The 17,282-nt window shown below is 35.5% G+C and overlaps 1 protein-coding gene across 1 annotated transcript in view; it reads right to left on the reverse strand.

The window, feature by feature from the left end:
• ZRANB3 (zinc finger RANBP2-type containing 3) overlaps positions 1-17,282 on the reverse strand; it is a 52,031-nt gene that overhangs the window by 25,981 nt on the left and 8,768 nt on the right. Inside the window, exon 3 of the mRNA XM_082313098.1 lies at positions 2,205-2,223. Within this exon, the coding sequence (XP_082169224.1) occupies positions 2,205-2,223 (19 nt within the window). The remainder of the gene's footprint in view (positions 1-2,204; positions 2,224-17,282) is intronic.

Here is a 17,282-nt window from a genome sequence, read left to right on the forward strand (position 1 = left end):
CAAATACTGCTGTCATTCACCATAGCTAAGAGTTTCTCTTTATTCTGTGACACACAAGAGGAAGTCCACCTAGTGGGGAATTCAGATTTACAGACAAGGTGAAGGGTAAAGATACAATACATGGATATATATTTAACAAGAAAGTACTTGCTTCATATTGTCGAGATAGGAATGCTCCCATCTAATGAGTTATGAATATAGATAGCAACAGATGAATATAAGATCCAGATTTTAGGGGTTTGTTTAAAAAAATAAAACCCCCAAGATTTTATCAAATCATGCAGCTATTTTCTCTACTTGTTCACATGGCAAGAGATGGTTCCAGACTCCTGTTAAGCGCTAAAGCAGAGACTGGCTTTAAAAAATTCTGTTCAGGTTTTCCACAGAGTCCAGTGGGTATTTGAGTTGATTTGCTGCTATCTCATGACTCACAGTACAGACACAAAAGAACAACCTATATCCTCAGTATTGAGTTTAAATGGAGTGATGTAATGATATCACGAGGAGACTTCCCAGGTATAGAAGAAAACATCATGACTATTTCTGCTATTACTAGAAAGAAAAATAATCAGAGAAGTACCGTGATACTAAGTTTTCATTAAAAACTGCCAAGTTTTCATTAAAATTTTCCTGTAAGCCCCCCTTGTGTCACCAGTAGTGCTTGAGCCAGCTGAAAACAAATCTAAGTAAAAAACAAACAAATAAATCCATTCATTTTTAGTTTGTTGCCACAGTTGCCTCCCTAACTCAGACTGCCCAGGCACTGGTGCACCGGTGATGATCCAGACAACTGAATTGAAAGGAGCAGGGAATAAAAGGCGGGTCTCTTGGCAGTAGTGCACCCGTAACTGAATCTAGACCCCATATAGCTGGTCACCAGTCTAGATTGTAAGAATGTGAGAGATATGAAAAAAAATGTGGAAAATATTATGGTCTTGCTTTTTGATTTAAACACATCTTTCTCAGTCATGGAAATGGATGACATGGAAAACCTGAAATTTTGGAGGAAAAGTATTGTCTGTCCCCACTCCAAGAAAGAATGGCAATATATTTTGAAAATATTTTTCAAAAAGATACTACTATTATTGTACTTTAATCCTTCCATAATTACATAATCAGGTATATCTATATTTACCAACATTTCCTTCTTATTTTAGAGATAAGTCAACAAGCGCAAGACAGACACCCCTGCACAATTCTTCCTCCAGTGCCAGACCTGTTGTCATTATGAAATATACATTATTTACTTCAGAATAAATATATCTTGCAGTACCTTTTATCACTAACATAATTATACACAGTTTATTTTCTCATTCAAGGAAGGAAATAAGAAACTTTGTTTTAATAAACAAATAGGTACTGCTGATATTTTGATTTTTCCCAAGCTTCCCTTTTCTCCTCCCCTGAATGCTTTTCTATTCTCCACAGTTTCCAGAAATGTCACAACCTATGCCAGGATAGTTTATCTCCAGCTGTAATGAGATTTTTATAGTATGAGGAGATGCTTTAATCCCAGTAATCCATCCATCTCTCTCTCTCTCTCTCTCTCCCCACCCCCCCCAGCATTTCAAGAAAACCCGAATTAGAATTGGGAGACTATATAAATCCTCGAATGTTACCTCTTTTTCAGTAAGGTTTTATACTGACAACACATCAAGAACATAAAACATTTTTGTAATAGAGTATAATCTGCGGGAAGAAATGCTGGACTCAAATTTCCCTAATATGGAATAAAATATAAATTTTCAAACATATGGAAGTAATGAATTTCGCTATTGCTATTTGATCGGTGCATTTAAGAAAATTCATCTTTGGAAGATATATCTGTTCAAAATCCATCTCTTTGGGCCAGGAATGTCTCCTAATTCATTAAAAATAGCTAGCTGTGCAATTATGAAGTGCATAAAAAAGAAAAATCAACTCAGTTAATATTTTTAAGATTTAACAATAGAGGAGATTTAAACTACCTAAATACAATTAAAAGTAACCTTCTAAGTTTTCTCAAAGATTCTTTCAAGCTTATGTCAGGTTTCTTTTTTTTCCCCCACTTAGATATTTTCAGAATATCTGCTGAATATCACAGGAATTAGGCTTCTTTCATTACTAACCTTTCTGCCCACATCTCTCAAACAAAAAAAGTCACATCTGCATGAAGTACATTAAAACAAGAAAAATGGTGTTAGAGGAACAGGAACATCACTTACCTCATCAGCAATCATACACCTAAAATAAGAAACAAGAAGAGAGGGGGAAAAAAGGCAGAAATTAATAGTAAATATAACAGATAAGCCAATACTTACAAATTGTTTACTATAAATTTAAGTTATGGATTTACTGAATCAATGAAAGGAAAAAAAGGTAGACTTCATTCCTTGGTATGAATTTTAAAGTAAGTATGCCAGTTATTCTAAAAACGTGTATTTAATTTGTTAGCATTACTGAAGAACTTGCATTGTATAATTGAATTGCTGCTTTGGTCTAGTGCTATATTAGTCGTAATCTTAAGAGACATTTTCAAGGCAGAAGTGCATCTTCAATTTTTTTTTTGTCTTTCAGAAATAGCAATGTTTTTGCTGCCTCATGATTAAGGATTATTTATAAGTCAAATTGACTTTAAAAAGCTGCTTTCCAGAGCTGTCACATTTGTTTTGAAATATAAACAGACACTCCCTCTGCCTGACCAATTGTACTAGCTAAAGTAATAGAAAATGAACTTGATTTTTCTTCCCTTTTTGGAGTCACTTAGTTAACGCTACTCCATATAAAGATAATGACAACTCCAAGTCCCCAGTCAAAACTAGTAAATTCTTTTCAGCATATTTACATTTTCTTAACATTAAATGCCATCTTTGATATGAATTTCTTATAGATATTTTAAGTTATTTAGTTTATTTCAGTTATTTAGTACATACATTCTTAACTCAAGTACAGCCTAGGGAACTTAAATGTTTCTAAACAGCCCATGCAAGCTTCTTCATCAAATCTTTGAAACTGGGTGAAGAACAAAGGAAATTATTCGATGAACATTTAGTTAAGCCATTAAATGGATGATGCTGCATCTTTCCAAATGTGTACCCTCAGCTATTTTACAAACTCAGCTCTAAGCTATTTCATAAACTTTTACCTCCATTACTTTACAAACTTTTCCAAGCTGTAAAAAAGCCCACAAAACAAACAAAAACCCCCAGAACCTAACCAACAAGTCTATCCAATTCAAAAGCATTATCTAGAGAATTACAAGAGCTTGTTCTACCTCTAGTAATTAGTAGATAAAATACATATATTAAATTCATACACACTAACAAATTCAGAGGAAGGCACGAGTCCAAGCAAAAACTGTGAAGATAAGAAAGAGGCGAGGAGATAACCTACTACCTTTAAGTCTTAGAGCAAGATGATGGCTTAAGGTTCCCTTTTCTCCTATAGCAACTCTGGACTGCATGAAGATACAGATTTGCTAAGTATCTTCTGACCAGAATCAATGCTGGGAACTCCAAGGCAAGATCTGAAACAGGCACTAAGTGTGAATTTCTGTAACTTCATAAGAATTGTCAGAGTTTGACAGCAATACCTGCTTGGGCTGCACCTAAATAACTGGCAATTAGATGAATTCTCCAGCTACTAAGTAATCTGGAAAGTTTTTCAAGCATTGTATAACTTTCTAAATTGTCATAAAAAGCAAACTGGAGGAATAACTCCCACCAGTCGGTATCACAGTGCCACACAAAGGGCATGGGCTTAGTCAAACCATTGACTGAGAAATACAGCAGAAAGTGCTGTTAGTTGAACTAAGTGACAGCAATAGCCTGACAGCTCTATGCAGTCCGTCACTTTGCTTAAGGACTTATAAATGTTTACTGACAGAAAAAAGTGCCAAGTGTCAGAAATGATGAAATATTTCAAGCTCTGGAAGGGAATAATCTTCACAGGCCACTCTGCTTGTTTTCCCCCTGACTCAAGTATCCTTCTGCCTTGTGCTTTTCACTTCTTATCCCCAGTAGCTTTCAGTCATGGACGCAAACTAGTCTTGATGAATTGCTCTGGATGAATTCTTCTTCATAGTCTGTTCCCAGCCACTGCATCTTCTAAGGAAACTGAAACTTCTCCTACTCCTGTGGCACATAACTAGATATGCACCCACTGCACCATGGCACGCAAACGCAATGTCCCTTCCATGAAAAAAAAGAAAGACCTTCCAGGTCTTTATGTCTATAATAAAATTTAACACACCAAGATATAAATGTTCTGTATTTTGATATCGAAAATCTTTTAAAGTAATACAGAACTGCTTTTTTAGTGTTAGGTACTCTGAAGCTAGTGTAGCAATGTAAAACCGCAACAGAAGTCGTCTTTTCTGCACAAAACCCAGCCACTTTACACTCATGATTAACGCTTGTAGCAGCACCATCAACTTAGAGCTGTCATTATGTCTAATAACATGCATCTTGCCATGGGGCCAAAATGGACATTTCTGTGGTGAAAATAGAAATCTCAGCACAAAATGTACACTGGCACTTTTCAGACATGATGTGCGAGATAAATGTTTGATACTCTGAGAAACATGGTATACTGCTGCTTGCTCGCTCCATCTGCCAGCGTAAATTTAAATGTCTACCAATTTCATCAGTTTCTTTCAACTAACATAAAAAAGAATTCAAAATGTATCTAATATAACTTAATTTTTTATAAGTAAAAACCTATCTACTTGCAATAGCTTTGTAACCACACTCCCCCGTCAAGTTGTTAGGGATGGAGCGATGGAAACAAAGGAAGAAAACATAGCAAAAGAAGCCCCCCAAGTCTGCACAGATTGACACAGGAAAAAAAGGCAGGAAGAGAATTATTTTTAGTGGCGACTCATGATTGTGGGGCCTTAATGCCTGTGATTCGCAGCTGGGCAAAAACAATTATTTGCAGACAACTATACACGATTCTAATTTTAAAATAATGTCAGTTTTTGCTCACTTCAAAGTCTGATTTTTTTTTTTCATTTAATATTCATTGTTAATTGCTTGAACTGAAGTTTACAAAACAAGTCTTTCTTTTTGCAGATTCTTTCAGAGGCCAGCTGCTTTCAGTACATTAACCATGTTTTTTAAAAACAGTTTGAAGCCCGAAATCAATTGGAATGCACAACAACCTAGTGTTGCAGGGTTTTTTGAACTCCTTACACAAATGCAGGAAATGAGTAAGACTATAGCAATTAGCTACAAGGCAGAGGCATCTCAAGAATAAACCAAAGACCTTCTCCAACAATATAGTATATTTAATATAAGGATATCAGAGCAAATGTACAAATATAGCAATAACCAAGAGTATATTGCATCCAAGTAGCCTCTGGCAGTAAGGAAATGTGGCAAAGAGGACAGGAATACAAACGTTTCTTGCCAACTTGTGCTGACAAATACAGTATTTCTCAGCATATCAACTTATATTTTAGTAGAATTGCATAAATAATGAAATGTTAATTATGCCAGTTCAGACACACAGAAATCGAAGTGAGAATACATAAGATCCTCTTGCACTGTTCTTTGGCATATGTGAACTATTTGGACCCTTATTCTTTTTTGCAGGATAACAAGCTAAAATGAAGAAATTCAGAGTGATTTACAAATTGTTCTGACAATTAGAAGCTGAATAGCAATTAAAATAAAAAGCCTTAAAAATATGTCAACCACAGGAACAGATTTTTGTTCCAGAAAATGAGATTTTTTTCCATTAGAGTGAACTGTAGCCACTTAAACTTTGAGGACTTGAGTATCTGCTGAAGAATAAGAAGTTGTTCTGTTTTTCTTTTTGCAGTCATTTTCAGACTGTGCTCATCAAATCTTTGCTGCTATAGTGTATCTTCTGTTTTCATGGCTGTTAACTTCCACTTCATAAGTCTGAAGTGAAACTTATTATGTAGCAGCGACAAAGTTGCTGGCTTTCAAATATTTATAGAAACTCATCATTTTGTTGCTGGTAAATGAATGAAAGTACAACTGCCATCATTTTATCCATAACATAACCACTGTTAAAAGATAATCATGGTAAAGTGATCAACACAGTTCTATCTTCCTTGTTTCTGCAGTACCAATACAAATAGAGATTCCACAGAAACACCCATAGGCTTAGAAGTTACACATCTATAGTGATATTTTGCTATTTAGTTAAGTATTCATTCTCTTCTCCCACCCAATGATGAAATAGCTTTGTCATAAGTAGTTTGGATTTTCTTCCTATACTTGCAACCAATCAATTTTTTTAGTCATTTAAACATTCGACTAGACACATCACAGATTGATATGAATCAGGTGCACAAAATTGTTTTTAAAGCTCCAGTTAGAGTATCTGAATGTGTTAAGTCCTCTGTTATGATACAGTTAGCAACATGAATCACTGCTTTGAGCCACACTGTTCATACTCGAATTCCAGAAGTGCTACAGTTTTAAAAATGCTGATTTATACCAATTAATTAACATTATTGACACTTATACTTGATAAAAGTTTTGACATGACACACAAGATGAGTTTACGATACAGGTAGAAGTTAATAAAATGAACGCAAGTGGAAATTGAGGATATTCAAATTATTTTATGACTTAATGCATTTTAGAGCATTCATCCTCTGTAGTTTTCACAGTTTTAGAATAAGAACCTTAGTGATGCCTGCTTAATGTAGTTACAAAATATGGGAAGTCCAAAATTTTTTCATTAGACTCTAGGGCAATGAAAAATAGCTTACATTACTGAGAGGGAAATCATCAAGTGTTCCCAGTTTATAATCACAACAATTAGATTTAAAATGTAAAGAACTTCCCCATCATTATAGCCCCAGATCACACAGAACTCATAAGATATCTAACAGTTGCATTAAGCTGTTAAAAAGCAATACTTTACATTTTGCTTTACATAATCTTAAAAATATGCAGCCTCTATTTAAAACAAACTTCAGTACGTTCTATATTATTGCAGTCAGACAAGCTGCCAACATGAACATAAAGGTTCCATGCTGTCAAAGCAGAAGAAGCAGATCTTCAGCTACATTGAAGGGACAAATATGTATTTTTGTTTCATGTATTTTGACTGCAAGAAGACAGACTTCTTGTTCTCTGAAGTTCAATTAGTCATTTCCTCTCAACTGGTAGTTACCCAATCTGAGCTTCATCATTCATATCCCATCTGTTCATATGACACCTTAATAATAGCTCTATCCAAGAATATAAATCAGAGCTATGATACGCAGTTTCACATCCTGTTATAAGCTCAGCCCACATGGTCAAAAGTTTCAGAAAAGCAGGGGAAAAAATCATTTTACATGTCTCAGTTACACTTACTCTCAGCAGCAAAGTCCAACCAAAAGCACCACAGTCAATGGCAAATTCTTTCAGAGCATTTCCCATTTCGTTTTTAAATGTTTCCCTTCTTCATAGTGAATCCTGTGGCTAGCATTTGTCCATTTTTCAAGGAAATCTGCTATTTTTTCCTATCAGAAAGCATCAGAATCTCATTGGGATGCATTGCACATGCTGCTACAATCTTCCTACTAATCATAACCCTTTTGCAATTGTAGGGTTAGCAATGGGCTTCGGACACAGTAGCATCTTTCATAAATAGAAGGGAACCACATAGTCTGGTCTCCACTAGGATTTAACAACCCTTTCATTTCGAGATGCATTAGCTTTAAAATAAAACTATATTTTCCATTAAAATGCAAACACAAAAAGCAACAGAGGAAGCTTTGTGTGAGACTGTATCCTAGGAAGTGAATATGCATGCAGAGAAGAGAGCAAGAAGTCTACTGTGTTGGTTCCCCTCCAGAGCACATACGTCCAAAACCTTATTATTGATCTCCACACAAAAGAGAACAAATGCAAGCACACAAACCCCATCACTGTGTTTGAAGCTTTCTTCTAAATGCAAAGAATCACATAATTTAAGGGACCACACAAAGCTGGATGAGTCAGAACCCCAGAACCAGATATTCACGAGTTAGCACACACTATCGGAACAGTCTTGTAAAGGTATCAAGCACCAAGCAAAGGTGCACTTACGGATTCTCACTACAGCAAACCTTGGAGAGAAAACAGAAGTTAGCGAAAAACAGGTGAAGGAACTAAGGAAGAAACTCAAAACCTAGCCCTATGAAAGCTCTGGTCAGGAAAGTTCTGCCTCTGCAAGGTCAGAAAGCATAATGTTTTAAACCTCAAAGAGCACAAAAAGAGCTCTTGGTTGTGTTGACGTCAAGAAGATTGGAACCAACTTTGCAAAGCAGAAGGAGAAGCAGATCTTTAAAATTTTATGCAGATGAGTTGATTGGAGAAGCAGAAGGAAACTGAGGCTAAGTTCATGTGGCATATGTCATACAGCCACACAAAAATAGTCTGCGTCAGAAAGAAGTTAATACTAAAAGAGTTTCACAAAATGAGTTTCAGGGAAGGAAAATATGTCTAAATGAAAATAATTTCTATTTCTGTGTGTCTGGGTTACATCCAGGTCACCCTTTTTGAAACGTTCGCAATATTAACCAAGCAAACAATACAGTTCAAGTTTCTTATATAAATTATAACTAAGTCAGCAAGGTATCTTTGCAAAGACAAAGAATCTAATTTTGAACTTTGCTCTTGCAAGAATACTGATTAGCAACACACTGACATATATCTAAGGTCTATACAACCAAGAATCCTACTAAGTAATACCATCAGTACTAGAGGTTTCTTGTAACTACAGAAACATTTTGCAATAATATCCTCTCTAAACTAGACAGTTCTGCTTCCTAAGTTTAAAAGCTAAAGGGGTATAGCAATCCAATACAACTATTGCTTGCTTGTAGGGACAATTCAACTTTTTGATTAATTTTCAATGCTACTTATCTGGAAAAAAACAGTTAGAACCACAGGTAACTTTTTCAGAACAAATTCCTTCATTTTTAAATGCATTTTCCAAGACAAATAGTCAAAGCAGTAGCACTTCATTTCTTAAAACACTGAAAAATTTTGTTACTACTCAAACAAATTAAAGCTGTTTTTGTTAATGCAGCCTTTGGAACATGTTGTACAGAGGAAGCTAGCATCTTTCTTTCACTAGTGTGGGTGTCCTGATATTCTTGGGATTCTCACCTACTCATGTGAGTCAGTTTTATATAACGCTACAACATATAATTTACCTCCTACTCACAAGCCAACACTTTAGCACTAACATCTTAACCAAGGGTTATTTAAGGAATCTGAACTTAGTACATTTTTATATAAAACTGCGCAAGCAACCATTACATTTGTGTGTCAGTAATCACAGCACGCAGTCCTAAAACTAGAACAAAGAGAGCTGACTTCCTTGCAAAAATAATCAAGGTTGTTTCACCAAAAATAAAGCCCCAGAAGATTTAAGCTAGATGATACCCTTGCTCTTGAACTACACCAGGTATTTAAAAAAAAAAAAACAAAACTAAACTAAATAATGAAAAACCAACCCTCAATCTAATGTAAGATGCACTGAATTGCCACATTTGCAGTGTTAATGATTCTCTAAAGGAGTGTAGAGGAGAATGGTTGTGCTGTCTTATGCTTTTCTCCAACACTCCTCAACATGTAACTGAAAAAACATCTAAAATGCTTTATTAAGATTTGAAAGCTATAAGAGCACATTTGACAACATATTCTACTATTTTAGCTTTGACAAAGATGTGTGGAATAACACATATCAAAGCGGTCAAGTTGAAGGTTAAGTTCAGACACTTCAATAGGTTTTCAGAATATATTAATTGAACTGTTAACTGATAAAAATTCTAGTCAAGATGACACCTAATAGTTATAGTGAAAACTCTTTACCCATTCAGTCACTGGCTTCAGAGACAAACTGGTTCACCAGCTGACTCAATGCAAGAAAAATTGACTTCAGTTAATTGGAACAGTTGGAACAACATCAACAATTTCAACTACTGACAATCTAGGCTACAAACCTTAACCTCGGTATTAATTGGCATGACTGAAATACCTGTGATCAACAATAGCTCTTCCTTAGGATGTAGTCTCAGGACTTTCAATGAAATGTAGGTACTTATAATTACTTTTCCAATAAACTCTGCTTTCCCAAGTGATCCTCCCCCTGCAGTGGTCTGCACTGCAAGAGCTGCAGAACTACTCTCTTCTTGTCTTCCTCCTTTAAAGTTAGCTGAATCAGGCAACAGGGAAAAGAATTACCTAGAAAAGTCTCATCGCTAGTGTCTCCATTTTCAACAGTTCTCAGATTGAATGTCTTTTCCCTCCACTACCCCAAGCTCTCAAAAACAGTGTTTAGTGTTCTCCTACACTTGGTTCCCTCCCATATCAATACTTCAAAATACTTTTGTACCTCCCAAATACTTCAAAACCAACCATCCATTCAACTGTTGACAGAATATCCCACTTTTCTTGTATTTCTGAGCTAAGCAACTCTGCCGATCTTTTCTACATCGCTTTCTTTCCTCTACTCTAACTTGTCCCTCCTTCAACATGCTACAAAGACATCACAAAGTATATGGATTTAAATTGTTTACCCAGCTACCTTTGGGGTAGTTTTCTCTTCTGCCCACATTCTTCCTCTGCTTCCAACTTCCATTAAGTCAGTCAGAATTTGACTCATACTTGTTTAAGACCTTACTTTTTCTCACTCGCATTAAAGCAGCTTGTCTTACATACTCAAAACTGATGACTTTCATTCTGCCCTCTCCCTGATGCTTAAACACACTGATTTTTCATTGTGGATTCTCCCGCTGCAAACTTCCATTGCATACAGCTAACACTAAATTCATTCCCCCTCTCTCCATCACTGTTGACAACCTATTACCTACACTTGTAGTCTTTCACTTGGTTCTTCTCTTCTGTTCTAACAAATTGTGCCCTGCATTTCTAAAAATCTGTATTTTCTTCTCTATTCCTCCTGCTAAAAGTCCACATTTAAGCCCAGGTAATTTCTCAGATTACTGCCATTGCTTTTTACTGTTGTTAAATCTTTTCTTTTTTTAACCCCACACAGTTCCTCCCCTGAATGAGATTCTACATTCACTTACTGACAATGCATTTTTTTTTTCCATTTGAATTGCTTCCCAGTTCCTCCAGCATCACTTCCAAACAAGCCTCCCTGGCCATGAAAGCTCTGCAGAATTTGGCTCAATCTCTCATTCATACTTCCTGCATCTGAACCTCATTCTGTGAGCTAGCATCTTCATTTCATCTTCTCTCTCTCTCTCTCCCCCCTTTGGCACTTCTCAGATGTGAAATGTACTCTGAAACATTACAAACCAATGTCTTTAAAAAAAGAAACCTCTCTTTAAAAACACAGTACTCACAGAGCTACTCCATATATAATTGCTGAAATATATTAACTGTTGATCCTCTACATATTCATTAAATAGCCATTCCATTCTTTTTCCCCAATTACTTTTCAGTAATTACTTTTCAGCTTTGTTTTCCAAGACTGGAAACAATTGCTCATCTATTACGATGCAGGGTTTAAGGACTCAGATTTATCACAAAATTATAATTATTTCATATACCTAAAATGAGTTGCTGAATATGTTGGAATAAAAGAAGATTTCTTTCTTACTCTAGCAAGAGACTTATGCCTTGTTTCAAACACCTCTTTCAGACTCTCTAACCACAATCTACTGAAACTAGAGACAGAAATCTCATTAAAAAGTTACAATTATTTTCATTCCCATTTCTCTCTGATCTGAAGATCTACAAATAATGGAGACATTTGTTGATGGCAGTTGATGCTTCAAGTCACCAATTACAAATTAAAATAAAAATTAAACATTCATAGAAATATTCCTAGACATGACTAAAAAAAAAAAACCAACCCCAAAAAAACAAATGTGAATGGAATTTCATTTTCTATCAAGCAAATTTAATTAATTTGGCATCTATCAAAGTCACTGTGACAAAACCAGAGAGAATAAGTAGAACTCGCAAAAGAGACTATGATTAACTTCATCTTGTCTGTTTTTGAATTTATCTTCTTTATGTTCAATTCTGAACTCTCCATCTTAAGATCAAATTGGTCACAAGTTTAACAAGAAGAATTCAGATTAACTCCAGTCTCACATCGTCAGTGATATTACAATGCTCACTAAGATCTTCAGCAACTTATTCAAAACAAAATGGCCCAACATGAATAAAACTTGAAGAAAAATTCTTCTTATAAATGTGGTCCATATATACTGACATCAAAAACAATATACTGATAATTATCAAATAGCCATAGTTCCATAAAATATGAACTCTCCATGTCAACCATTTCTGTTACATTTCTCTTCCTTTAGAAATTAATGGCTAATGTTTTCACTGCATAAATGAAGTTATATGCTAAGTTAAACTAAGACGTCAAGTAAACTAATAGACTGTACTGTTGTGAGGACTTATAACAGAGATGAAAACAGTAAAGCAAAATTCAGCTGAAAACAACGATGCCACATCTCCCAGAAGAGAAATACTGAGAAATAATACTGGGGGACAATCCAACAGTAGCCTGTAAAATATTTTTGTTAAGTGTTCGTTTAAACGAGGTAGCTGGTTCTAAAAAAAAAAAAAAAAAAAAAAAAAAAAGATTATTTTAGACAATGGTAAAAAGCAGTTGGTCTTGCATTTAATCACAACATAGACTTGCAGCAACCTATGACCTTTCGAACAAAGGACAGAAAAATTAGACATAGACAGTAACAGATATGTAAACATGCATCTAGGCTTAGTGCTTCAAAATGGAAATGGAAGAAAAATGTATTTTCTTCTGCGGAATTTTCTTATTCATAGCAAAGAAAGCTTAACCTCTTCCTCAAAGTCTAAAAAATTCTATTAAAAGACACATTTCCACCCGCCCCACCCCTGCCCAACACACTGGACATGCAGACTACAGGGCAGGTTTTTCATGTTCAGGCAGGCTGAATGAGATACAACGAAGCAGATTCAGAACAAGGATTTCTGAGAACTTAAGAATTTTTAATTTAAAGGGGAAAAAAAAGTTCATCTACTGTGATGCACAGATATCTAGACTCAATTTCTGTGCATTCTCATCACTCCTTCCTACTACCATCCTAGAAAGTTAAAGAAATTCCTGTAGAAATTTGCCCAAGAATTTAAATACGACTTGTATCAGAAATGCCTGGACCTACAAAGGACTATACTGTGCCTGGGAGTTCTAAACATTTCTATTTGCTTCCTGCCCAAGAGCTTTCATTTTTATGATTCAACTACTAAAACCTCAGCAGACTGTATATACTCTGCCCTTCCAGTGAGGAACTGGAGCTAGAACCTTTTAGCTGTGTTCATAAGCTTCGAGGAAATTTTGATTTGAGCCTCTGTTTTTCTGCTCTACTTTGAGGAGGGGGTGGAAATTAATCTCTATGAAGACTGATAAAGCCTTTGAACTAAAAATCTGTTTTAATTCACAAAGAATTAACTATGCATTTCTCCTGTGTAGCTTGCTAAAGATCACAGTGGAAAAAAATGTACTATTTTGACGTGCAGCCAATTGACTTGTTATTATAATGAGGGACACTTGCACTCCATTCTCTAATGAGCTCACTTTCATAATGATTCTCTGTAGCTTACTATCCAAAACAACGTTAAATACTATACAACTTTTTCTTACTCCAGAAAATGACTGCCTAACAAAACAAATACCCTTTCATTAAAGCTGATACCTCTTAATGCCAGATATGAACTCTGCATATCATGTTACTGCCATCCATTGTCATTTACCACTTTTTTACTGTGTCTATACTCAATAAACAACATTAAGCCAGCATGTATGGGAGACTAAAAATCACATGCTCCAGAACATATAAATATAAGTTAATGTATTACCTCTAAAACTTATAAAGGTACCATTAAAAAGCAAAAATTATCTATAAATCAACACTGGAGTAAAATACGGATCCTAGTAAATGTATCAATAAGCATTTCAATATTTAGATAAATTTATAACAAAATTTTTTTTTTTTTTCCCCCAGAAAACAGAATTTACAATGTTAATGCACTGGAACCTTACGTAAGAAAGTGAGAACAAAACACAGCGGGAAACTAGATTACCCCAGTAAAACGGTTTGAGCATACAACCATAATGTAAAAGCTTATTTCAGGAGTGGTAAATATCTACAACTTCTCTTTTGCATCCACAAGGAAGATAGCTTAAACAAATTGTTCTGCCAACATTTCTAGAAAAAAAAGATATCTGTGTGTCTGAAGACATCTTTCAGATACTGTCAACAAGGCAAGCAATGCTAAATAATAATGTTTGCAAATCACACACTGACAGCTTTTATTATAAAACTTGATAAAGTATTTAGCGACATGGTTAGTACATGTTACCCAGCAGCAAGAGAGCTAACTTTCAAACAACAGCATGCTTCTGACTTTTACCGTATATTCAGATGAGCAAATTGTTTGTAATACAATACAGATATCACACACTTTATAAAGAAAGGATATAAAACAAGAACACATGGTAGAAAGAGATTGTGAGTTTCCAAGTACTATCAGTAACAGTAAAAATAATTAATATCCAAAGAGAGATGTGGGCTCAAAAGAGACTGAATACAACCCTTATCAGTAAAATCAAGCCATTTGCCCATATATCTCTGCATCTTGGATATTTTGCCCAAACTTCTGCCACTTTTTCCAGAGTATTGTGCTTTGACACTGCCACCTCCTCTTCACTAACACCTGACCATCGGCTGATGACTTCTCAGTACTGTTTAGGCCTTCATTCTCAAGTCAGCCTCCTCCTGCATACTTCATAGATTTTACATGGAAGAATAAAATAGGCCTGAAAATTACACTCTGCTGCTCAGAACAACTAAACCCAATAAACGAGATGACATCTTTACATTAAGGTTTTCAGTTTATGCCTCTTCACTTGCGATTAGGTCACCCTGAGCTCTTAGGAAATGGGGATTTGTCCACATCTGCCCAAACTATGACTAATAACCAGCAAAGAGCAAACAGGGAGAATTGCTCACCTCCACCTCCCAACAGCATACAGACAACTGACCCTAACAGCCCTAAATATTTCCTAAGCCCATTGCTAAGAGTTTATGTTCCTGGAAGGGACAAGTTTGTTGCTTTCTATTTAAGAGACGGTTTAAAGCACATGTTAATAAATAAATACATATTAATGCTGTTTTTAAAAGTAACTTACACTTTTCCTGAAAGAAAAGCATAAAAATAAGATAGTTTTCAATGACAGAATTTGTGTGCACCCATTTTTTCTGCACATTAATATTTGAGGTTATAAATAAAGACCCAACACTGTTTCCATCTCTACGTACCTATTCCCAAGTGCACTTCTGAAGAATAATCTCTAGTAAGGAATAAGCAGCCATGCAGTTATTTACCTTTAAGGCATGTCCGTGAGCTAAAAGGTATCTTAGCATATGTTGAACTATACCTGTCTTGTTGGCCGTAGAATTATTATTTCCTAGAAGAGTATTAGGCAGTCTCTGTTAGGCGAGATAATGCCTCTGGAGCAACTACTGAAAAAGCCTTTGATTCATTTACTAATGAATCAAAAACACAAATCACAACAGCATGTTTATTTTATGCTCCGGGAAAAGACAAGGAAATTAATAGCTTACTCCCAACCCCTACCATGCAAGAAATAAAAGTTGGTTCTAATAATAAGTCCCTTTTCACGCTGGGTGCTTGTCTAACCTAAGATAATATTAACTGAATCTCTTCAGCCAACAATAGAGCACTTTCTCTACCCCAGTTTCCTGCCACTACGGCAAAGCATGGATTAAGTGATGACTGCAAAGGGAGTGCATAGCCTGAGGGAGAGAAGAAAGAAGAGCTGAGATGCACATCCTGCTTACTTCAAGTCCTATGTTTATATATTTTTAAAACTAGAAAAGACACTTTTATGGAAAAGTACCAGACCCTGCTAAAATATACCACTGGGAATACTGAAAGAAGGCTTAAATCATTACAGAGTACACAAAAGGGAAAGACTTGGGTGAGCCAAGGGCTGACAAACTAATAAGAAAATTCAGCTACAAGCAGCAGAGGCTCTTGTTCTCTGTTTAGGGACAGAAAGAAAATTGGATCTGCCTGAGCAAGGGACAGATTTTAAAAAATACTCCTCAGGAAAGTTTGACTCGATAAATTTTACTTTATATAGAGGCTGGTTGAGAGTGTGCACATAATTCCTCAATTTGACCCACCTAACGTCTAGAAATTGCTATGCCAAGGAATGAGATTTCCTGCAATCATGACGAAAATACTTTCATATGCATGTCACAGTAAAACCATCAGTGCCATATTACTCAACAGTCTTTTGTTAAGGAATGGTTTCAAGAAAAGAAGACACCATAAATCCCATAATCCTAATGAAAACAATATCATTCCCTCCTTGACAGAGAATCATTAGCCTAGGTATTCCAAACCTTTTCAGATACTTCTTGCAGGCAATTGTTACTTCTCAAACAAAAAGAAGAAAGAAATATCTGATTAAAATTTACCTAGTCCTACAGTTAAGCTGCTTCCTGAAGAACCTCTATATTACATAACAGGCTGCAAAAGATTATACTACTTTGAAATACATCCACTAGCCTACTCTAATTAACATTAAAGAAACTATACACATTTAACATCTGCTGTTATTTCACTATTTGAATATACAAATGCACCTCAATTGCATACCATATAAACCTCACTTCCCCTTATTAGAATCACATCAACTGGGCTATGGTAGCCAAGGGCTCTGGATTAATTAAATTCAACTCTAATGTAGATTTTGCTGTCTATTCTATCAAAGTCTTACCGATCCATTAAAACTGTATGTATTCATTCTCAGTCACACTGTGCAGCAGGAAAGTGCCTAATATGACCAGCGGTCACAGAGAAGTTAATGCCAATACAGCATAAAGCTTTTTAAATCTGAGGCTGGCACATTAACGGCTGGGCTCATCTTTCTACTCTGCTACCTAGTCTGGCAGCATAAATAGATGGCTTGCTTCAATTCCCTGAAGACATCAATGTTATAATTGCCAAAGGGTTTTGGCCAAATGAATAGAATTAAAGCAAATGTCTTCAGAGGAAATTTTAACTGATCAAAAGTTCCATATAATTGCAAGAACTGATGATAAACATTTCCTTTCCGGTTTTTCACCTTTAGGTACACTTTTCTTTTCTCCTGCAAAAACTCACAAACGTTAGCAAGCAACCCTCTTAGACCCTAAGCCTCTTGTTCTGAGCAAGATGATGAAATGATCAGAAACTAACTTCATCCTCCTTTAAAACCTAAGCTAAAATAATTTCATTTGTGCC

This window comes from Platalea leucorodia, assembly GCF_965183815.1.
Source record: "Platalea leucorodia genome assembly, chromosome: 5".
In the NCBI taxonomy this organism is placed as follows: Eukaryota; Metazoa; Chordata; class Aves; order Pelecaniformes; family Threskiornithidae; genus Platalea; species Platalea leucorodia.